This window comes from Pinus tabuliformis, chromosome J, assembly GCF_031772625.1.
Source record: "Pinus tabuliformis cultivar Carrire ecotype Pingquan chromosome J, CPIR1, whole genome shotgun sequence".
In the NCBI taxonomy this organism is placed as follows: domain Eukaryota; kingdom Viridiplantae; phylum Streptophyta; class Pinopsida; order Pinales; family Pinaceae; genus Pinus; species Pinus tabuliformis.
Genome location: NC_142295.1, coordinates 1,300,182,116 through 1,300,206,122, shown reverse-complemented (window position 1 = coordinate 1,300,206,122; position 24,007 = coordinate 1,300,182,116). Strand labels below are relative to the sequence as shown.

The 24,007-nt window shown below is 37.0% G+C and overlaps 1 protein-coding gene across 1 annotated transcript in view; it reads left to right on the top strand.

Moving 5' to 3' along the window:
- LOC149232050 (transmembrane protein C9orf5 protein) overlaps positions 1–23,526 on the top strand; it is a 62,055-nt gene extending 38,529 nt beyond the window's left edge. The window contains exon 2 of the mRNA XM_089379339.1: positions 22,947–23,526. Within this exon, the coding sequence (XP_089235465.1) occupies positions 22,947–23,039 (93 nt within the window). The 3' untranslated portion in view covers positions 23,040–23,526. The remainder of the gene's footprint in view (positions 1–22,946) is intronic.
- The last annotated feature ends 481 nt before the right edge of the window (positions 23,527–24,007 follow it).

The window sequence follows — 24,007 nt, the reverse complement described above, 5'->3', positions numbered from 1 at the left end:
TTAGCATCTTTTGCAATTTAATGAATCTATAAAACATTTTTAATAATATAGCTCCTAGGTAATAGTATTTTGTTTTCACAAAAGTTATTTTGAATTTTTTTTTTGGTTTTTAAAATTTAGATTTTTTTTCTTCTTTAAATTTATTTGTAAGTCCTATAATAAAGAAACTACTGCAAAAATACTTGGCATAAAATTTAGTCAATTTCAATTTAGATTGCAAGTGAACCCATTCCCACCTTTTAGGGACATGTCCCTTATGTTTCCCATCCATGTAGTCTTGGGAATGCAGGGGTTGCCCCTGTTTGGAATGGCACATCCTTAAGGTTGTGGGGGGGCGGGGGAGGGGGGCTTCCCTTGATCTCGATGCTTTTAGATTGGAGAAATCGAATGAATAAACTTACAGAAGCAGTTTTGTTGGTGAGACCTAGTTTGGAGAATTGGGGTCTAAAACCTTTTAGGGTTAGTTTGAGGCCTTAAACGAATTTTTTTGTGGGTGAAAAGTTTACTTGTTAAGTGCATTACCATGTGATACTATTCTACACTTGATGACCTTTCCAACTAGGTAAGAATCACATCAATTGGAGTTTGGATGCAAAAGTTATTCCTCCCGGAAGCTGACCTGTCATGATTCACCACTATAATTCGAGAGGATGCCATGTCAGCCTTCGTCACTCATGGAAAATGGGCTAACCATGTGGGAACTATGAAGAAGACTCTAGAAGGGTCGAGTTTTAACTCATGTTGAGGGTTGATTAGGTCAACTCTAACTCCTCGTTGGCTATCAGGCTATGTTATAAACTTATAACCAGGGCACTAGGAGGAAAAGAGGTTCCATTCTATTTGAGTACATTTTGTTCCATGCTAGAGTGTTGGACATTGGATAAGCCAACGCTCCCCGTGTGTTTGGCGACATGGACTAACAACCTCTCTTGGATCCTAATCTCTGGCGATGTGATCATTGACTACCACTTGCGAGTTTTGGTCTAACAACAATCGTAATTGCCAAGAAGTGGTATTAGAGCGTAGGTCACGAGTTCGATACACACCCGACTCACGTTGGGGGGGAGATGTTGGACATTGGATAAATCAACGCTCCCCGTGTGTTTTGCGACATGGAATAACCTCCTCTTGTGGATCCTTATCTCTGGCGATGCGATCGCTGACTAACACCTGCAGGTTTTGGTCTAACGACAATCATGATTCCCAACATAGAGCAACGTAGCTAAGTGTGGACAGAGAGAGCATAACAAAGAGGGTTTGCGTTTTATAGTAACCCACGAGACACATGGTCCATGTAACTCCAAAAGAGTACCCAGAACATATCTTGGGGTTCATTGTGGTTTGTGAGTGATTATACTTCACTGTTCTATATTTTCCACATTTTATCTTATTGCATGCATAAACAACGAAAATCAATGATAACAAATTTGGAATCTAAAAGGAATTAACCCATGTAGTACCGTTCTCCAATAAAATATGTCCTTGCTGGTTTGACATTTAGACCATGTCAAATGTTATCTATGTAGTATACACCAAAATATTGCGTACTATGCTTTTCTAAAGGGATGTAATCACAACAACAATTTTGATTCTCATTTTTCATTGTGGTAGGTTCATGCATCCTATATTTACAACTTTTTTCTTTGAGGTTTTAATAAAAATAATAATAACCCAATTTTTAAGGTCACAACTAAGCCTGATGCAAAATTGTTGTATAAGACTCCCTTGTTTATGGGACAAGGGACCCTCTCCGCACAATGATTTGATTGCTAATGTCTACAAAGGTGTACATACCTTATCCCTCTTGGATTTGAACTTGTGACCTCCTAAGAGGAAGTACATATTCTTAACCATTAGGCCCACTTTAATATCCATGTAGACAGTCTTATGGACCGAGCATTGAGGAATTGATACTTTTATTGAGTTGTATAATAGTCTCATTTTCTCGAATATCTATTTTATTTTTTTTAATATTTTCTAAAGTATATTTTGTCATCCCCATTTTTCTGCTCCCTAGAAATGTGTGGTGCTTTCCAGTCATTTAAAGAACCTGTCCCTCAACCTCCCAATCCCCCATCCCCTAAACTTGGTACACCATAGATTTTAATTTTTGTTTTAAATAGAATTTTATGGATATGTCAAGTTAATTCATGAGAAACCATCTTAATTGTTGGAACCTAAAGGGACACCTACCATGAACGGGGCATGTAGTTCAGTGGTAGAACAATCCTATATGTTGGTCAGGATTGGGTTCAATTCTCAACCTATGCAATTTTCAAGAAGGCATTAGGGCTTGATGTGAAGTTCATTGGCTAGGAAGTATGATTCAAGGTGTGGCTTGAAGCTAGGTTTGTGGGGGTTGGGTGATTGTTTTTGGAATTAGAAATCCACACCTTAGTGAAGCACTGGCAAGGGCGTTTGCCATGAAAGGGGCAAAGTATGGATTGAAGTGGGTGTTGTTGATAGTAATCCACATCTCTATATTGAACTAGTAAGGGCTCCTATCAAAAAGGAGAAAAGTGTCACTTGATTAGGGGGGTTGGTGATAGCAATCCACACCTTGATATTGAATTGGTAAAGGTTCCTGCCATGAAAGGGGCATGGAGCTCAATGGTAGAGTAGCTTGGTAGCTGTGGTTGTGGTTTGATAACATACTATGCAATTTAATCAAATCCTTAGTTGTTAATTTTTTTTTAAGGATTGTTACCTTTCTTACAAGTATAGGTAGTTGCTATACATGCTATGGCTAGTCCTGATGGTATAGGTGGCTAAGTAACATGGCATATCCAAACAAGGCCTGTGTCTTGTATGATACATATTGGGCATGTGTTAGACACGTGTTTGGCATGTGTCTTGTGAATAGGATACATGCCCTTCACCTTGTCCCCTCTAAAAGAGGCTCATGGCCCATAAAAACGTGTTTTCCCATTCATTTGTTCTCATCTTACTCAATAGGTTGGAGGTGCAAGACATTTTGGAGTGGGTTTTTGTGTAGTGTTAGAATGGATTCCAAGTGTCGGGCAAGTGGAGTTGTTCACCAATCTCAAAGTTTTTCTCTTACAACAGTCCATTGTCTTCCTCATTTCATAGAAATCATGGCTCAACCATCAAGGGCGTTAAACACACACACACACCAAATAAGAGATCAATTTGATAAATTGTGTGATGCATTCTATTCACAAGATATACATATTAATCTAATTTTATCGACCCTTGTTTTTCATCTTCTAAGAGGTCTCTTAGACTTCCCATAACTATTGACATTCACTTGAGGCTTTTCACCTTCCTCTCAAGTGAAGAAACGAAGTTTGCATAACACAAGAGGATTATTCTTCCATCATTCCCCCCCTTATCTGAGGGGGTGTATATGAGTCCAAGAAGAGAGCTGAAATGCAAAAGTGAATGGCATCCAATGGCTAGATGTGCTCTCTAAAATGGTGGTTTAAGGAAGGCCACAAACCAAATGAGGTAGCAAAAGCCAAAGTATTCTATGGGTGGTGGTTTAAGGTTGACCACCAACTCTGGAACTAGGCTCGAAGCACTTTGTGGAACAATTATGAATTTGGCTAGAAGCTGAAGTCTTGTGTGAAGTGGAAGTGCGCTTTGGTGATGGTTTAAAGATAACCACAAATTGATGACATGGGTAGTAGAATGCCAGAAATTGAAGTCTTTTGCCAGTGGTGGTTTAAGGGTGGCCACCAACCAATCATGCTCATGGAACATGAATCTGTCTATGGCTACAACTATGACTCTGGCTCTACGCTTTGATTGCTTACTTTGGTTTAGGGTTGCTTGATATATCGTCAAAGCTAGTAGCTGACCATCAGTTCTCCCCTGTTAGATACAATGTGAGAAGATGAAGATATCTCTATTGCAAGACATATCAATAATTGATAATGAACTCTGAGGTATGACTGATATATCTTCTTCGTTGGTGAAGACCATTGCCAAGATGCGATCCATCCAAAGTGAATGTTTTCTCTTGCAGGAGTCTTGTGTTTGCAACATTTATCTGAATGAAGAGTATGTTTTCCACAATGTTCACAAGGGTGAAGATCAAAACACTAGCCTTTCACATGGCCAACTCGATCACAATGTTGGCATTTGACAATCTAACTTAGTGGTTGTGGAAGAGGATCAAGATGTGGAGCAATTGAAGATGAACTTTCCTAAAGGAACCCAACACTTTGAAATTGGATTGGTTTGGAATGTGAAAGGACACATCCTTTTCATATTTGAGATCAGTTCTTTTCTTGTTGTTGATAAGTTCCCGAGGTTTGATGATGGGCTTGGGAAGAGAAAGCTAAACCTCTGCATCTTCATGTCAATTTCCTCCTTTAATGGCCTCACTAATCTGATCAATTGCTTGTCGCTGATGGGAATAAACCTTAAACAATGAATTGTTCTGAACAAGAACTAGTTCAAAATGTTGATTCCTTTGCTTTAGTTCATCTTGTTGGAGTTGTGATTCGAGCTGCAGGAACTCAATCTTGTCTCGTGTATTTTGTAAATATGCTTGAATATTATAGAGTGGTTTTGCCAATTTTGGTTGTACTGTTAATAGTAGAGACTATTAGAGTGTTCGAGAACTCTAATAACTCATCATTTCGATTCATAATCAATAATTCAAACTGAATAAAAATGAAGGGTGTCAACTTCAATCGAAAATGCACCTTGTTGACCACTCTATGTCAATGACCCCATATCAGTACACCCCTTTTTTCGCTTAAAAGGAATCTATCGTGTTTGATTGTTCGTGCCTTTCAGATTTCATCATCAGTTGGCAGTTTTGTAAAGATGTCAACCCATTCTGCATTTGTATAATGTAAATAATCTTAGTATGACCACGTTTGTATGTAACAGCATAGGTAAACCTATTATTTTGGTGACAATTTCCATTCTAGGAGGTTTTTTGTCTCACTGATTCATCTGTGTCTCTAGACACAAATGATCGACAAAGTTTTTCACTCCACGCTCGCCCCAAAGCTAGGGTGGATTTTGTCGTTAAGATCTTAGGCAAGTCTTAATGTTTTAGATCGAGTTTTTGTAAAAGTGACTTGGGAATAATTTTAACTTATTGGTTAAATTATTTTATTACAACTCACTTGGTCTACTGAATTATATTTTGTGTTGCAGAAATGGGTAAATGTTGAGGGTCTATAACAAACGGGTTTTCCCCCTTTATGTATTAAATTGTAATATTTTCATGTAAAAAATATTTAGTGCACGGTCCCTAATAATTAGACACCATGGCTAAATATTACAGGGTTGGAAAAATTATTAATCCCCTCATAAGTCAATTAATTAAATTTTCTGGCAAAATTAAATTAAAATCTTAAGCCATAAATTTAATTAATTTTGTGTCTTAAGTAAAATTAAATTCTCCAAAGATAAAAATTTCGACGGAGGAGATTAAAAGATAATTAGATCTTTTTCAACGGTCAAAATTACTTTGACGGGGATCAAGCGAACTAGCCGTTGGAGAATTTATCTATAAATTAGAGGTTGGTTTCAGTGTATTTTATTCGATCTTTGAATCGTGTACTAAGCTCTTGAAGCTCTCTTGTAATATTTCTGGAATATAATGCAAAAATCTTTGGGGTTTCGATTAATGGTGGTGTTCTTCTTCTTGAATTTATGGTAATATTGTTTAAAATTTTTTTGTTGAATATTATCTAAAAATTGTTAATCAATAGCTCTCGTGGAATAATCTGTGCACAGGTATCTTGTTCAGTTTCTTGGATCTAGGGTAACAATTTTAATTTGATTGAATTAGTAGGTATCTCTAGTTCTTGAAAATTATATTGTTATTTTATTTCTCTACTTGATCTGATAGTTGGATCTAGTGTTTGCAGAAGTTCATTCGAATTTTAATTAAGCATTTGGGGATAGTCCTCAGTTGGACCAGCCGACTCTCAAAGCATAATTTCTGAAGAGCTTACTTGATCAAAGCCTCAGGATTTATCTAACGATTTATTTTTTGTAGGGTGTTTTTGGGCTAGTACCTCATTAAAATTTTAAATATCTTTTATAACTTGTGCAAAATTGATAGATTTGGCTAGGAAGAGCCTTAGATCTATAGATCTGGGAGCGGAGTTGGACTCATACTCCTCAGATCTGATAGATCTATAACTCATTTGTATAGATCTGTAATTATCTTGTATAGATTTGAGTTTTTTTTTAATTTGGGTCTTTGGGTTTTATTTATTTTTTGTATATATCGGGATTTGGGTATTTTTGTTTTCCATTTTGCATGTGCGTATCTGAAGGGTTTTCAAGGAAAATTTGCAATATCTGAGACAAATCTAGGCCTTGAAGGGGGCAAGATCTTGTCTCAAAAACAATTTGTTTGCAGGGAAGGTTCAAATTTGAGGTTTCCCTGAGAAACAAATTTAATGCAAAAATATATCAGCTTAAAATTTAAATTTCTGGGAATTTTTTAAGGTCCTTGGGCTACCATTTTTTATCCTATTCGTTGCTTGGAAGCTTTAGCTTTCTGCTCCCTCTTTTCTTGCTCCATTGCTGCTCGAAATTGCTCCTCTTTTCTATTGCGTTTTTGCTCTTCCTTTTTCCCTACGTTTTTTCCTTTCTTTCCCCCTCTGCGTTTTGCTTTTCCTCAGATCACAACTCCCTCTTACCCGTGACTCTCCCTCGACCTGCGTTCATTTAAGCCCCTCTTTCAAACGCCCCTTCCTCTTTCTTTCCCTCTGCCCTACGTTCTTCCTCCTCCTCGCGTCCCTTTCCTCTTCCTCCCTGCGTCGCAGCTCCTTTCCTTGTCGTGGCCCTAGCTCGACCTTTCTCCTCACTGCCATAGCTCCTCTCCCTCTGCGCATCCTTCATTTCCTCTCCGCATTCACGTCTTTGCCTTCCTTCGCTGCCATAGCTCCTCCTTTTCGCTGCAAGCTCGACCTGCACCCAAACCCTTCTCTTCTACCAACCCGCGTCTCAACCTTTCCTTGCTGCCTATCATATCTCCTTCTCCTCACAACCCTCGCTTTTCCTTTTTCGAGCAGCAGCCCAAGCCCTCACGATAAAAAAAAATTGAGCCTTTGTAATTTTTTTTGACTTTGCCTTTTTTTTTTTCAAATTTTAGCCATAGTTTAGCTTTAAAAGTTAAAAGAGGAAAAAAATTTTAAACTTTAATTTTTGTTTAGAATTTGTAACATTTTTTTTTTTTCTAGTTAAGACTAACCTAAGTAACCACGGGGGATTTGAACCGGTGACCTATCGCAAGGAGTGCGTTAACAATGCACCTATTAACCGTCAATCCAAACCCCCGTGGGCTAGAATTTGTAACATTAGGACATTAAAGAAAAAAAATAAAAAAAATTAATTTTTTGACTTAAAATTTTGAAAAATGAATTTTTGGATTTTCATTTAATTTGTATAAAACCTTTAAACTAGAGAGAAAATTTATTTTGTGGAAAATAGATCCTTATAGTCGATGTGACTTAATTTTTTTAATATTCCTAAAGTTTGACTATAGGAAAAAATATTTTTTTTTGGATTGGAGTTAAGAAAATCATTTAATTTTGGAATTACTTGAAGTGATTACTTCATTGACATTTAAATTTCATGGTTTCTCAATGTAATTAATTTTCGAAATTTAAGTGCTTAAGTCTTTTGCATGCTAAGTTTCATAATCATTAACGTTAGATTTTAAATATCTTTGATCGCTCAAGTGTGGGTTTATTTACTTGAAATTATTGGATATTTCTTGCATATTTAGTTTTGAGAAAAATTTCAAGTAATTAATGAATACTCTATTGTGGACTTGCGGAAAATTGCATATCTTTCCTCTCCTAATTTGAGTATTTTGAGCATCTCTATAATTGACATTATCTTGAGTGTGGTATTGAAGAATTGTGAAGAATTTTTGTTCTCTTTGAGCTATAATTGCATTGGAAAGAATTTAGATAAATTGAAGTGATAAGCTTGTCATTTAAGTGGGTATTATATTGTGATATTTTAAGCATATCGCTGAGAAGTTTATCTTTCAGTCATTGTCTAGTGAAGTGAATATTTCTTTTAGCAATTAAAGGCTTTGGCATATAACTTAGAAACAAATCGTGACATAAGCACTTTCAATCCTTTGATCTAGCTTCATCTCGCTCCATCTTTTAATCATCTCATGCATTTGCATACTAAGGTAGCCTTGCATAATTAAAATTTAGTTGCAAGCATAAGCTTGGTCGATAGAAAGATAGGTACCCATCCCATCTTTGCTTGAGAAACCTGGTTTTAATAGTACTTAAAACGGTGATCTTGCAGTCGTCAGAGCCACAACGCTCTCCACGCCGGAGGCACCGGGTATGTTAGATTTTCAGGAGAGTTATCGTTAATCACACCTTAGTGTGCTTCACCTTATCTTCTCTCTGCCACTTACTACGAAATCAGGGTCGATATAGAAATGATTGAAGGGTTTAAACTTAGAATAGACATTTAACTAAAATTAACCAAGATTCCTGCATCTCACATTAGTTTTAGGATTTGCATTTCATATAAGATAGTTATTCATCCAAGCAGTAGTTGTTCATCAATTACTTGGTCCTAAATTTCCTAGCAAGATAGTTGACTCCATAAGGCACTGGTATCAATCGTCTAAATCTAATCGAATCTTATAAGTCTTGCTAAATCTAAAACAAGTACTTGGTTGCTTAACTGTGTCTCCCGAACTGGTTGGTTCCCAACTAGTTCTCCTTCATTCCATTTCCATAGGGTCTACCCCCCTTAGTCTGCTATTGGGAGACAACTTAAACAGAGAGATTGGGGATCAGGGTGACAACCCCCGATCTGAGCCGTTGTCACGGTGCCTAGACATTCTGTTGTGACAATATTTTTTGGCGCTGTTGCTGTGGACCAATTTATTGAACCTTGGCTTTACGGCATTCATCTTCATCTTTTCAGTCTTTTACCATTTTTTATCCCACCAACGCCAAATTTTCGGGCGCCATTATATTTCTTCTTCTTTTCATCATCTTATCTTTCTTCTTCTCACTAATTCTTTCATCTTCCCTTTCGCACCTGGACATTTTGGTTGGTTTCTTGTTTGGGTGGCGACTCCACTTATTCATCCATTATTTCTCAGACAAGAAATCCTCCCTGGTATCCATCTGCTTTTCCTTGACTAACCTTTCGGTTTTTGCCTTTTGGAGATCTCTTGATTGTATTGAGAAAGGGTCTCTCTTTAGCATCCATTTGGTCCCTCCTTTTCCCTTTAAGCAAGTCATCATGGATGACTTGTTTGCCCTGTGTCATTTTACTAACTTTCTTCATGATTTTCCAGAAGATGCCATTAATAAATTGCCTTTGTTCATAGGTAATAATGCAATCACTGCTGCAAAACATCTCTTAAAGTTTACTCATTGTATGCTAATATATTGTAGTCCTTCACGGTATGATTATGAAGATGTCAAGATGCAGCTCTTTGTCCTTTCCTTGGAAGGTGATGCTAGAAATTGGTTTCGTAATTATCTTGATAATTTTTTCGCTTCTTTACAAGACATCATCAATGCTTTTAAAGATAGATATGGAGATCAAGGTGGCTCGCCTTGTGCCCCTAGTACTATGCAAAAGGATGAAAGTGATCTTGTAAAGAACCCAACTATCAACGAAAGATTTCAAGACAATTCTCCATATCAAAATATGCCATATTGTAGGCATTGTGAATGTTCGCATGATGAATCCAATTGCACCATTGCAAGACAAATCCATGATAGTGGAAAATTAGGAACAAGTTGTCAAATCAATGTCGATAATGAAAGGGAAAGTGATAAGCATCTTATTAAAGAACTAAAGCATTAGTTAAATACATGCAGTTCATTCAAACACAACTGGTAAAAAAGATGGAACTTGATTAAGAAAAATTGATCACTGATTACGCCAAGGATATGAGAACTTTGTACACCAAATTAGAAAAACGTGATGAGGAGATAGAAATCATGACAATTAATCACTCTGATCACATAACCATCGTGGTAGAAAAGTGTGCTCAGAAGATGGAGGCTATGAGGACCGACATGCATAATCATCATGAGAAAGAAATGAGTACTATTCAGGGAAATCATAACACAATGATGAAGGACATAGAAGATGGTCAGATTTCTCTTCAGAACAGATTATTAGCCATGGAGGAAAAGCAAGTGCAATTAATAAAAGATATGGAAGCTAGTCAGATATGTCTTCAGAATAAATTATTGACCATGGAGGAAAGCCATGCCAAGGAAATCAATGCTATGAAGGTTGAACACTCTAACTAGATTGATGCCATTAGAATCGAAAAGACCACTCTTTAGGATAAGTTGCAAATGATGAAAAACACACAAGTTCCGAGACTTCATGTTAGACTAAAGCACAAAGGGTTTGTCACGCATCCCAGATCTCCCGGTCTACCGAAGCATTTTCCATCTCATTGCAAGGAGGTTACTTTTTCCATTAAGGACAAGTCAACTTTGGTTAAAGAAGACCGAGCTTATGTATCACCATTAAAAAAGTATATTCGGAATAAGATTGTGCATACTTCAGATCTTCCGTCCAAACATCTTCAATATCAGAACAGGAAATCTATAGTGGTTTCATTGTTGACATCACAACCCACCCAAAAGAAAAGCAAAAAGAAAAAAAGTAGAAGGGAGCAATTTGATGCATCTAATGGCCGAGAAAGTCCTACGATATGCAGGATCGGGCATGGCACATACGAAAAACAACCCACAGATTTTCCAGAAAGCAGGCAAATGCTTAGTATGCACTATATTGAACACATCTTGATGCCACAAGGAATCTTTTGTACACTAGACCATGTTATTTCAACATTTCATTTTCTAGTTAGATTAGATTTACATTTCAGGTTAGTAGAATAATCAATGGTAGAAGAGCTTCTATTTTCATGTGCTTAATGTTATATGATGATTTTTGGATGGATGCTACTTATGTAATCTTGTGTGTTGTTTGGATGCAGATTGTGGATTCTCACATTCCTCCGATGAAGCAATGTGCCCCCAAGTAGAGCCAGATGTTGACCACTCTGTGTTAACGACCCCATAACAGTACACCCCTTTTTTTGCAAAAGGGATGTATCGTGTTCGAGTCTTTCAAATTTCGTCATCAGTTGGTAGTTTTGTAAAGATGTCAACCCCTTCTGCATATGTATAATGTAACTAATCCTAGTATGACCACGCTTGTATGTAACAATATAGGTAAATCTATTGTTTTGGTGGCGATTTCCATTCTAGGAGGTTTTCTGTCTCACTGATTCATTTGTGTCTCTAGACACAAATGATGGACAAAGTTTTTTCCTCCACCCTCACCCCAAAGCTTGGGTGGATTTTGTCGTCAAGATCTTAGGCAAGTCTTAGTGTTTTAGATCGAGTCTTTGTAAAAATGACTTGGGAATAATTTTAGCTACTTGACTAAATTATTTTATTACAAGTCACTTGGCCTACTATATTATATTTTTCGTGTTGCAGAAATGGGTAAATGTTGAGGGTCTATAACGAACAGGTTTTACCCCTTCATGTATTAAATTGTAATATCTTCATGTAAAAAATATTTAGTGCATGGTCCCTCATAAGTAGATACCATGGCTAAATATTAGAGGGTGGAAAAATTATTAATCCCCTCATAAGTCAATCAATTAAATTTTTGGCAAAATCAAATTAAAATCCTAAGCTATAAATTTAATTAATTTTGTGTCAAAGGTAAAATTAAATTCTCCAAAGGTAAAATTCGTGGGTTTTAAAGAAATTAATTTTTGGAGGTTCCTGACCAAGGGAATATTTAAAATTTCAAGAGATTTTGGACCCTTGGGCATTAATAGTTAAGTCGAAGTCAATTTTTTGGGGAAATTAACTCAAAATAATTATTTTTGAGTTAATAAACAAGAAATTAAATGAAAAATTCGAAATTCCTCGAAAAATGAAATAATTTTGACGGAGGAGATTAAAAGATAATTAAATCATTTTCAACAGTCGAGATTATTTTGACGGGGATCAAGCGAACTGTTAATTTTAGGTATGTTCTATGCTAGAGCAATTTATTTAAATTTTCATAGTTAGCAATCACATCAACATTAAGATAAACTGTAGATAGAACATAAATATAAATCGCAGAAGACATGCCAAGACAAGAGGACACAAGATGTGGCACTAGCCAGGGACAAACCACACTATGTGTGGGGAAACCCTTGATCAATTCTTCTTTTATGTTCTTCAAAGTTCAGCAGAGAAAGTGAGAGAGATAGTACATTTACATCAGAAGTCAATACTTTGACTTCTCTAGATCTGAGCATAGGTCATCTCCTATAACGATGATACATGAGATCAGTTGAAGACATTCGGCTTCAACTGATTCTCCTAGGTGACGGCTTCACCTATCCATTTTGTTCATCTGTTGCACCTTACCGTGCAACACCATCATGTTGCGTCATGCATCATCATGCTGTTCATGATTGCTGTGCTGCCCATACATCAAGTTGCCCATGACCTCATACTTCATGTTGCCCATGTGTCGTGCTGCTTCATGATTTCATCATACTGCCCATACTTATGATTACATTTATCATGATACTGTCCATGCTCCATGTATCATACATCATGCTGCTCATAACGCTGCCCATCATGCTGCTCATAATGCTGCCCATGCTATCCTTCTGTTCCTTCATTATGGAGTTCATACAATTATCGGCCTTAGCTGCTTGCTATGGCTTGCAGCGTAGCAAAGCAGCTAGGCTATCCTCCACGTAGCCCCATTATTTGCTTATCACTGTCAATATGACTAGTGTTCTTCATAGCCATGTTGGATCCCATGATGCTGTGTTCCATATATCATGAAGCGTATATATATACGACTGAGTCTAGTTGATTGTGTTCCATACAACGTAGCATCCCATGATCGCTGCATTCCATATATCAGAATGCCCAGTTTATCATCACTGTCCAGTGTTTCAACTACGTGGTATATCTGCGTTGATCTGCATAGAGGTTTCATGACCCAACGTTCTGCCTGCGTGTTAATAAATGACTTGACTTCCCAGCGTATCATGATCTACGTGGTATATTGTATGCCCTGCGTGTATCACCATGACTTGACTTCCTAGCGTATCATGATCTGCATGGTATATTGTCCAGCGTATCATGATTTGCGTGGTATATCTGACTACCCAGCATAGTGTGGTATATCTGCGTTGATTTGCGTGTATCACCATGACTTGACTTCCCAGCGTATCATGATCTGCGTGGTATATTGCCCAGCGTATCATGATCTACGTGGTATATTGTATGCCCTGCGTGTATCACCATGACTTGACTTCCCAGCGTATCATGATCTGCGTGGTATATTGCCCAGCGTATCATGATCTGGGTGGTATATCTGACTGCCCAGCATAGCGTGGTATATCTGCGTTGATCTACGAGTATCACCATGACTTGACTTCCAAGCGTATCATGATCTGCATGGTATATTGCCCAGCGTATCATGATCTGCGTGGAGGTTTCATGACCCAATGTTTTACCTGCGTGTTAGATCTTTGATGATGCGTATATATATGTGGTTCCATATAACATGAACAACATTGGATATATAACATGAACAACGTATAGATATATAACATTATGTCCTGCGTTTTCTTCATAACTGCGCTTTATGTCCTGCGTTTACTTATATCCCTGCGACTTTATTCGTAGATGAATACATCTCCATTGCTTGTTGATTCATGACTGCATTCTCCATTAGGGCATCGTAGGTATTAGGGCGCTCCTTTTAGATCTCTTCTCCATCAAACCCAAAATAGGATGAAGAGAGATCACGAGAGAGTGAGTGTGTCGAATGACTTAAAGTATTCTTCTATTTATACTAAAACGTGGAGGTTGAATGGACATGACGTTTGGGCTTCTTGAGCCTACATAAGGGCCAGTCGGCTTGATAATAATTACATAAACAAAATAAATTCATATCTCCATAAATACTTATCGGAATCGGATGATCTTTGGATCAATCCTACACCTCTTGACGAGAGGGATCCAATAAAAATATCAGCTGCCATAAATAAGCTGACCCACATGGAGTTTGGCCCTAGTTGCCAATTTAACATGAACTAACCGTCGGAGAATTTATCTATGAATTAGAAGCCGGTGTCAGTCTATTCTATCCAATCTTTGAATCGTGTCCTAAGCTCTCTTGTAATATTTTTGGAATATAAAACAAAAGTTTTTGGGGTTTTGATTAATGGTGGTGTTGTTCTCGAATTTATGGTAATATTGTTTTAAATTTTTGTGTTGAATATTATTTGAAAATTGTCAATCAATAGCTCTCGCGGAATAATCTGTGCACAAGTATCTTGTTTAGTTTATTGGATCTAGGGTAACAACTTTAATTTGATTGAATTAGCAGGTATCTCTAGTTCTTGAAAATTATATTGTTATTTTATTTCTCTACTGGATCTGACAGTTGGATCTAGTGTTTGCAGAAGAACATTCGAATTTTAGTTGAACGTTTGGGGATAGTCCTCGGTTGGACCAACCGACTCTCAAAGCATAATTTATGAAGAGCCTACTTGATCAAAGCCTCAGGATTTATCTAACAATCTATTTTTTCGCAGGGCGTTCTTGGGCTAGTACCTCATTAAAAATTTTAAATTTCTTTTATAACTTGTGCATGATAAATCTGGCTAGGAAGAGCCTTAGATCTACAGATTTGGGAGCAGAGTCGAACTCATATTCCTCAGATCTGATAGATCTATAACTCATTTGTATAGATTTGTAATTATATTGTATAGATCCGAGTTTTTTTTAATTTGGGTCTTGGGGTTTTATTTTTATTTTTTATATATCGTGATCTGGGTATTTCCATTTTCCATTTTGTAGGTGCAGATCTGAAGGTTTTTCAAGGAAAAATTTCAAGCTTTGAGATAGATCTAGGCCCTGGAGGGCAAGATCTTGTCTCAGAAACAATTTGTTTGCAGGGAAGGTTCAAATTTGAGGTTTTTCTGAGAATTTTATTAAAGCAGAAATATATCAGTTTAAAATTTAAATTTTTGGGAATTTTTTAAGGTCCTTGGGCTACCATTTTTTATCCTATTAGCTGTCTGGAAGATTCATCTTTCTGCTCCCTCTTTCCCTGCTCCATTGCAGTTCGAAACCCTTCAAATTTCGCTACTAAACCCTCTATGTTTTTCCTTTCTTTTCCTCTGCTTGAAATTGCTCCTCTGATCTGATGTGTTTTTGCTATCCCTTCTTCCTTGCGTTTTATTTCCTATCTTATATTCTCTGCGTTTTTCTTTTCCTCAGATCACAACTCTCTCTTACCCATGGCTCTCTCTTGACCTGCGTTCATTTAAGCCCCTCTTTCCAGCATCTCTTCCTCTTTCTTTCCCTCTGCCCTACGTTCTTCCTCCTCCTCACGTCCCTTTCTTCTTCCTCCCTGCGTTATAGCTGCTTTCCCTACCGTGGCCCTAGCTCGACCTTTCTCCTCGCTGCCAGAGCTCCTCTCCCTCTGCGTGTACTTCGTTTCCTCTTTGAATTCACGTCTTTGCCTTCCTTCACTGCCATAACTCCTCCTTTTCGCTGCAAGCTCGACCTGCACCCAAACCCTTCTCCTCTGCCAGCTCACGTCTCAACCTTTCCTTGCTTCCTGTCGTATCTCCTCCTTCTCGTAGCCCTCGCTTTTCCCTTCTCGACCTGCAGCCCAAGCCCTCACCACTTCTCATTCATGCCTTTCCATTAGCCCAATTCCCAAAAGCAAATAAAAAAAATCGAGCCTCTGTACTTTTTTTTGACCTTGCCCTTTTTTTTTCAAATTTTAGCCATAGTTTAGCTTTAAAAGTTAAAAGAAGAAAAAACTTTTAAATTTAAATTTTTGTTTAGAATTTTGAACATTCGTACATTAAAGAAAAGAATCAAAAAATTTAAATTTTTTGTAACTTAAAATTCTGATAAATAAATTTTTGGATTTTCATTTAATTTGAATAAAACCTTTAAGCTAGAGAAAGAAAATTTGATTTGTGGAAAATAGATCCTTATAGTTGACGTGACTTAATTTTTTTAATATTCCTAGAGTTTGACTATAGGAAAAAATAAAAATTTTCTGGATTGGAGTTAGTTAAGAAAATCATTTAATTCTGGAAATACTTGAAGTGATTACTTGATTGCAATTTAAATTTCATGGTTTCTCGTGGTAATTAATTTTTGAAATCTAATTGCTTAAGTATATTGCACGCTAAGTTTCATAATCATTGGCATTAGATTTTAAATATCTTTGATTACTCTAAGTGTGGATTTATTTACTTGAAATTATTGGATATTTCTTGCATATTTAATTTTGAGAAAATTTTCAAGTAATTATTGAATACTCTATCGTGGATTTGCAGAAACTTGCATATCTTTCGTTTCCTAAATTGAGTATTCTGTGCATGTATATAATTGCCATTATCTTGAGGGTGATATTGAAGAATTCTGAAGAAATTTTTATTCTCTTTGAGCTATAATTGCATTGGAAAGAATTTAGATAAATTGAAGTGATAAGCTTGTCATTTAATTGGGTATTATATTGTGATATTTTATCATATTGCTGAGAAGTTTATCTTTCAGTCATTGTCTAGTGAAGTGAATATTTATTTTGGTGATTAAAGGCTTTGGCATATAATTCAGAAACAAAATCGTGACATAAGCGCTTTCAATCTTTGATTTAGCTTCATTTCGCTCCATCTTCTAATCATCTTATGCAATTTCATATCAAGTTAGCCTTGCATTATTAAAATTTACTTCCAAGCATAAGTTTGGTCGATAGAAAAATAGGTACCCATCCATCTTCGCTTGAGAAGTTTGGTTTTAATAGTTCTTAAAACGATGACCTTGCAGTCGTCAGAGCCGTAGCTATCTACAGCACCGGAGGCACCGAGTATGTTACATTTTTAGGAGAGGTATCGTTAATCACATCTTATGTGCTTCACCTTATCTTCTCTCTGCCACTTACTACGAAATCAGGCTCGATATAGAAAGGATTGAATGGTTTAAACTTCGAGTATGCATTTAACTAAAATTAACCAAGATTCCTGCATCTCATATTAGTTTTAGGATTTTCATTTCATATAAGATATTTATTCATCCAAGCAACAATTGCTTATCAATTACTTGGTCATAAATTTCTTAGCAAGATAGTTGATTCCGTAAAGCATTGATATCAATTGTCTAAATCTAATTGAATCTTATAATTCTTGCTAAATCCAAAACAAGTACTTGGTCGCTTAACTTTGTCTCCCGAACTGGTTAGTTTCCAACTAGTTCTCCGTCATTCCATTTTCGTAGGGTCTACCCCCCTTACTCTGCAATTGGGAGACAACTGAAACGGAGAGATTGGGGATTAGGGTGAAAACCCCCGATCTGAGCCATTGTCGCAGTGCCTAGACACTCTGTGCAACAACACACCCATTTACAATGTAATTCAAAACTTCCAAAAAGACTATTTCTAGGTTATAATGAAAACAGGCTCCTAAATACAAACCAACAAATGGTTTAAAAATTACTCCAAGTATTCAAAATGACATTTACTACAATCAGGGGCATGCTAGACTAAATTATAGCTAAAGTCTTATGAATCCAATGGTGTCGCACACAATGGTTGCGAATAGGGTAGGACCTCTATTGTTGTAGTGCTATGTCCACTTTCGAATTATAACCCCATGTGTTTGGAATATGATCTTATTTCAATGGTATAACTAATTGTGCCTTGGAATGTAGCACTGTACGTATCAAAGATGGAGTTACATGAATTGATGGTTGGTGAATTTATGAGTTAGCCAAACATCAAGTAGGGTGCATGAGCCAAACATCAAGTAGGGTGCACGGAAGGGGGGGTTTTTGTAGCGGTTGGATGCTTACATACAACGCTGTTGACATAAGTAAATTTGATGTACGCTTAATCTCGACATGTTTCAAGCTATAATGATCCACTGGGTGTGCACCTACCAAATATTCGATTCAACAAATGACTATCGATAACACCTGCATTCTCTCTTCCTATTGTGAAGGTGCTTTCTTTGTAGTGATTCCACTCCTTTAGCTACAATGATGTAGACACAAAAGTGGGTTTGAGTAGCATTTAGGCCGAGGAGCCACCAACCCTACACTAGGGTTACAATAAAAGATGGGCATCTGCTTAGGTTCCACGATATCTCACATGGAATCATATATGTCAAGGCCATCAAATCATTGGAGTTGGTATCCTTTGGTTGAACTTGTAAAAGGATACCCCCGTCTAAGTGATTACTCTGCAAGTGGTCAGGATGGTGGGGTATAATTATCCGCTTGGTATGTTGATGAGGGTGTTGCTAATGCTGATCTGGTACTCATAGTAACAACAAGGCAAACGACTGGGAACACTCTTGCTTGGGTTGTGGCTTGTGAGCATGATCAATGGGGCCAACAATTGCAGGTCATGTAAATGTAGCACCTCAATATCTATCAACTAATAGCAGAGGTGGAAACATTGCTTGTTGCAACACCAATACATCAGGTCATGCATGATCTTGGTTTTGATTCAGTTTGTGAAGCAATCCCTTGATTCAAAACTTGGTCACAAGGTGACTCGTATTGTGCTCCATGCATTCAAGATTGCACTGGGGCATTTTCCAAAGAGTTCTCAGAATTAGAGCTCAAAAATGGAGGTGGAAGGGGGACTGCAGGATCTCATTGGGGAAAAGTCTTTTTGATGGTATAATCACAAGATACTCTTGCTATTGCTCCGATACAATGTTAAACACACACACCAAATAATAGATCAATCTGATAAATCGTGTGATGCATTCTATTCACAAGATATACATATTAACACAATTTTATTGATCCTTGGTTTTCATCTTCCAAGAGGTCTCTTGGGCTTCCAATAACTGTTGGCATTCACTTGAGGCTTTTTGCCTTCCTCTCAAGTGAATAACCCAAGTTTGCATAACCCAAGAGCATTATGCTTCCAACAAAGGGAAGCTGAAAAAGTTTAAAGGAAAGGGAGGAATGCCCCCAATGATGTTGTTTCCTCTCCTTCATTTTCTTCAGGATATCCCAAGTGAATAAGCCAAGTTTGCGTAACCCAAAAGGATTATGCTTCCAACAAAGTGCAGCTGAAAAAGGTTAAAGGAAAGGGAGGAATGCCCCTACTGATGTTGCCCCTCCATTTTCTTCAGGGTCTGCTAGTGTTCCATCTGTGTAAAGTGGGGCTGCAACAACAGTTTCAAATGCTGAAAAAAACATTGTTTTAGCAAAGACAGCAGGCTCAAGAGCAAAAGTTGTATGATTGAATCTGTATCAGCATCATGTAAAATGGTAAATATTTTGGTTTCTAAATTCTAAAAAAAGTTGAATCTGTCTATATTTATTTTTTTGTGTGTAATTCACTAATATATATATATATATATAGATATATATATATAGATATATATATATATATAATGTGTCCTCCTTGTCTTGTTACTGGGGTTGCTGTGTCTCATGTTGGACATCCATATTTTTCTGTGTCATGTGTCAGCATGTCATGTGACTTAGATGGGTGAATATTGAATTCCTTAGGCAAGTAATTATCTGAATGTTTCAATGTTATTAATCTTTTTTATTAGGACACTAGTCAGATTGACAAAGATTAACTTTTCCTGCCTTAAATAGCATCTTTTAAAACAGCAGTTATTTCTCTTGTGGCCAGGTCAAGTCAGGTAGGTTTCTTCAAGGAGCAAAACATTTTTACACACAATCCTGTCAGCTTTATTCCTGGCCCTTTTGATAAATTGGGGGTTTCAAACTGCAGTTACCTCTCTTCGGGCCATGGAAAATTACAGTAAATTTACTTATGGATATTTTTCTTAAACAGTAATGAGTACATTCCACTAGGCACAATCGGTAACTTCATAGAAACGGCTGCCACTATTCCACCTGGTAGAAGTTAGAACCAATATTTCGTAAATGCCTACTTAAGGATAAAAATGCTATGCATGGAATTGTGTTCAATTAATTTGGTAGTTGAGTCTTGGCTGAAGTTATTCAAATTAACAAAAAATTGGCTGAAGTTATTCAAAGTTCAAACTAACATAAAAAATTATGCAATGGACCTCTGATGCTATCAGAGTTCTTCAGAGTACCTGCATGTGTGTTTGGAAAACGGTTGGTAGATTTTGCCCGTAACAATGGGAGTATTGTATTAGATTATTCACCTTTTCCTATGAATGCTAAGATGAATGCATATAGCATTTATATCGATTATTAGGCTTTGTAAGACTTAAGTAGCTGTGCTGCGATGTCAATACATAGGTGACAAAGAACTAGGGTCAATGGAATCTGACACATCTGGAAATCTCCCTGCCATATCGATTGTTAGGCTGTGTGAAGTTCCCCTCAGGCACATACAGTTATGACAGTGAAAGTTACGTCTTTTGAAAGCAGTAGCTGTGTTGAGATGTCAGTACACAAGTGACATAGAACCAGTGTTTTACGACTCCGACCAGGATTCCGACCAGGCCGAGGATCGACTCCGACCAGGACTCCGATTCGGTAATGACTCGGCCTAGTCGATTTCAATGACTCGGTCGTTGTAAAAAATACATTAAATATTTATTTTTTTTATAAAAAAACATAATTTTAAATATTTTAAACATAATTTTAAAGATTTTCATTCATGTTTCCAAACACATAGCATTATAATATAGATGGAAGACAACATATGATCAATCTTTGTTCAATTAAGAAAACTAAATTACAATGGGCTTATCCTATTCTAGTTAAAAGTCAAAAAAGGGGATCTTATGAAAGGCATAATAACCAAAAATTTGAATTAAAAGTTGGCCTCAAAGGAAATTGGTTTTGGCTCCAAATATTTCGAATTCAAAAATTCAATTTTTCAAATTAATGTTAGGTCGGCTCTAGGGCAATTATGCCATGTCGGCCCCTCCTAGAAGCCTCCACAACAAGTATATATATGCAACTCGCTGCTCTTCCAAGATCATGAATTGGAGCAATCATCTCCGAAATTTGTTCGACCTATGGCCTTGCTTAGTCACACCCAATCTAAAGATATAGGCTGAATTCTGGAGTCCATCTTGGCATCTGAAGTTTCTCTGTCATCCTTGGTTCTGCGTTTGAGCCTGTGCATATGTTCTGGGGCGTACTTGGATTGTTCAAGGCTAGGTCATGCGGCCTTTTGTTTTCTGAAGTTGATCTAGGTGGCAAATTTCTGTGCTACTTTTTCAAATTGATGAGACTAGTTCTTAGATTACTGAGGCCTACTTGGCATTCCCTTGGCTTAAGTCTGTGACAATTCTGAAAGCAATTTTTGTGGGTTTAAGAAGTTCTGTGCACAGATGCAACCTCTCTTCTGGCAAGATTTTGGCCTTCTTTGAGATATCCTTTCCACAGAGCCGCAGGTGCTGAAGCAAAGAAAATTTTGGCCTTCCTGAGATTTGTGTCACGTTGATTACCTTCGGCCTTTTAATCAGTGTGGTGGCATAGACATTCAGCAGTCCTGTGGCTTCAATAGGAACTTTTGGACCAGATCGATAGCTTATATTCATGTGACTTCACATGATATGAATATGCCCTAGCTCGGACCTGTTCCAATCAGTGTTAAGGTATGTTGATACTCAAACTGATCTTTCAGATCCAGGGTAATAATCTGCATATTTTTGAGGTTTGTTCATGGTCACAAGTGCAAAAATTCCTGAGTATATTTCGTGAGACATTTTCTGGGTTTGATCATTGTACCTTTGAAGTTTTGTGACCTGAATAGAGGCTCAGCTCTAAGGGATATACCTTAACTATTTTAAGGCTAGATCTGAGGACGTTTCAGAAGTTTTGTTGAAAGTTATCTAAGGCTCAAATTGAGGTCTGTCTTCTGAGATTTTTGTAAACAAATTGAAGCATATCTGTGGGATGTCTTCTCTAAGCTAATTTTTGCAGACTTGACTCTGTTTGAGTCCAAAAATCCCTGCTAACAAATGCTGAGGCTAGTGTTGAAGTGATTTTTCAGGGGCACCTTATAAAGGGAAAATCATATGTAGTGGATGAATACAACTCAACCAGATCTCTGTTGACAAATTTCAACCAAGAGCTATAACCCTATTAACAAATTTCAACAAACCCTATTAACTTTACCAAAAAACAGCAAAAAAGTGAAAAAAAAAAACATGTTTAACGCTGCCCACGCGGTTTTTATTGACCCGGACTGGTTGACCGAGTCAGCTATGACTCGGCCTGGTCATTAGATGACCAGGCCGAGTCATAGCTGACTCGGCCAAACTGGCCGGTTACTTGGCCTGGTCGAATTTTTTTTTTATGACCGGGTATGACCAGGCCGTTTCCGTTTCAACCCGGCCTGGTTGTAAAACAGTGCATAGAACTAGTGTCAATGGAATCTGACATATCTGGAAATCTCCCTACCATGAGTCATTCAATTTTTCACATAATTATAATGTTAACTCAACTTCATTGGCCTCCCTTTTCTACATGAATTTTCATGACAACTCTAAATTTATGAAATGTGGAGTTCTTGTTTCCTTTCCTTCATACTTACAGCACATACAAATGCAATTTATAGTTTTTTTTGCAAAATTATTGACATAAAATACCAGCTTCAGTTTAGAGAGAATGGCCTTTTCCCCTCTTTCATCTTCCAAGTTCGATTGTGGAGCCTTAAATTATCAATGTGTTTCTTTCCTCCCTTGAAAACCGAATTAGACAAACCACATAGATGATGAAAGTGACATTGTTACATCATAAGCTCAAAGCATTGTCCTCTGCTTTATAATCGGTTGTCATATTTATACATTTTTATTTTGTAGATTAATTTCTTAGTTGTTCATCATGATCCTTTTATAAAAGATTTTCTATTTGAATTTTGAAGCAAAATCTTGGAAAGCCTGTCCATAAGGTTCTGTTGTGATCCTATTTTATTTTAATGTGAGTCCATATTTGTATGTGCAGGGTGCGATAATGGGTCCACTGATCCTTACTTTCATGATGGCATTAAAAAATTTATATGGTGAATTTGTGCTGGCTTCTCTGAAGGAAAAATGAAGTAGCTAATTATGTGGCAAGAAATCACTGATCCTGTATGATTTATTTATTCATTGATTTATATTGTAGGCATTGATCCCTTTTATCCATGAAGCTTTTTCTTATCAGTATGTCTGAAGTTTCATCCTCCTTGATCTTGCTTCTATTGTTTACTAGCCAGTCCTGTTGTGAAGGATGTCAAGTCTCTTTATTGTGCACTGGGAATTCCTGTTGACATTGGTACTTCGGCTGAAAGTGTTGTATGAATTTGGGTAAAAGGTCCAGTATGAGTGGACTGGCCCTCGATTCTTGGACAAATTCTTATTTATACTTTTTAAAGGAGCAAAATGTCAAGAAAGAGTTTTTTGGTAGAAGTTAGCCAGCTGAAAACAGCCGTTACATGGAAGGACTGGGGGCCTAAAATTTTTAGATCTTGTATTTGTAAATTTTGAAGTTATCATGTTATTAATTATCGAAGAGTAGCTGCTTCATCCTTTTATCCTTTCAATATTCATTTTTATCTAATGCTCTAATAACCTGAAGCAGGTGAAGTTATTTGTAGAGCTGAGTTGTGTTCAAAGAGTGCATGATTTGGTGTTGTATAATATTCCTTCTATTTATCAGTTCGTTTTTATTTCAAAAGAATTCTGAAAAATATGATGTAAATCCTTGTTACATGTGAATGTTGGGACATTACCTAAAGATGGTAAAATTCAATTGTCTGACCGCAGCTTAGATTCACGTTATTTACATTAACGAACACAATACCAAACATTAATGATTACTCATCTGTTAGGTTCACTATCCATTTATGCCCTAGAGCCTGAAACTATGGGTTTGTTCAGCGTTATATTCTTCGTAGTCTTTAGAGATTTTTTTAGGAATATGGCCCTTAAACTATATCGCAACTTAATTTAGAGCTCCCCAGCACTTATGGGTATGATCCCATTCTTTGTATTTGAAATTGGGGTCCTAGCTTCTTATTGATC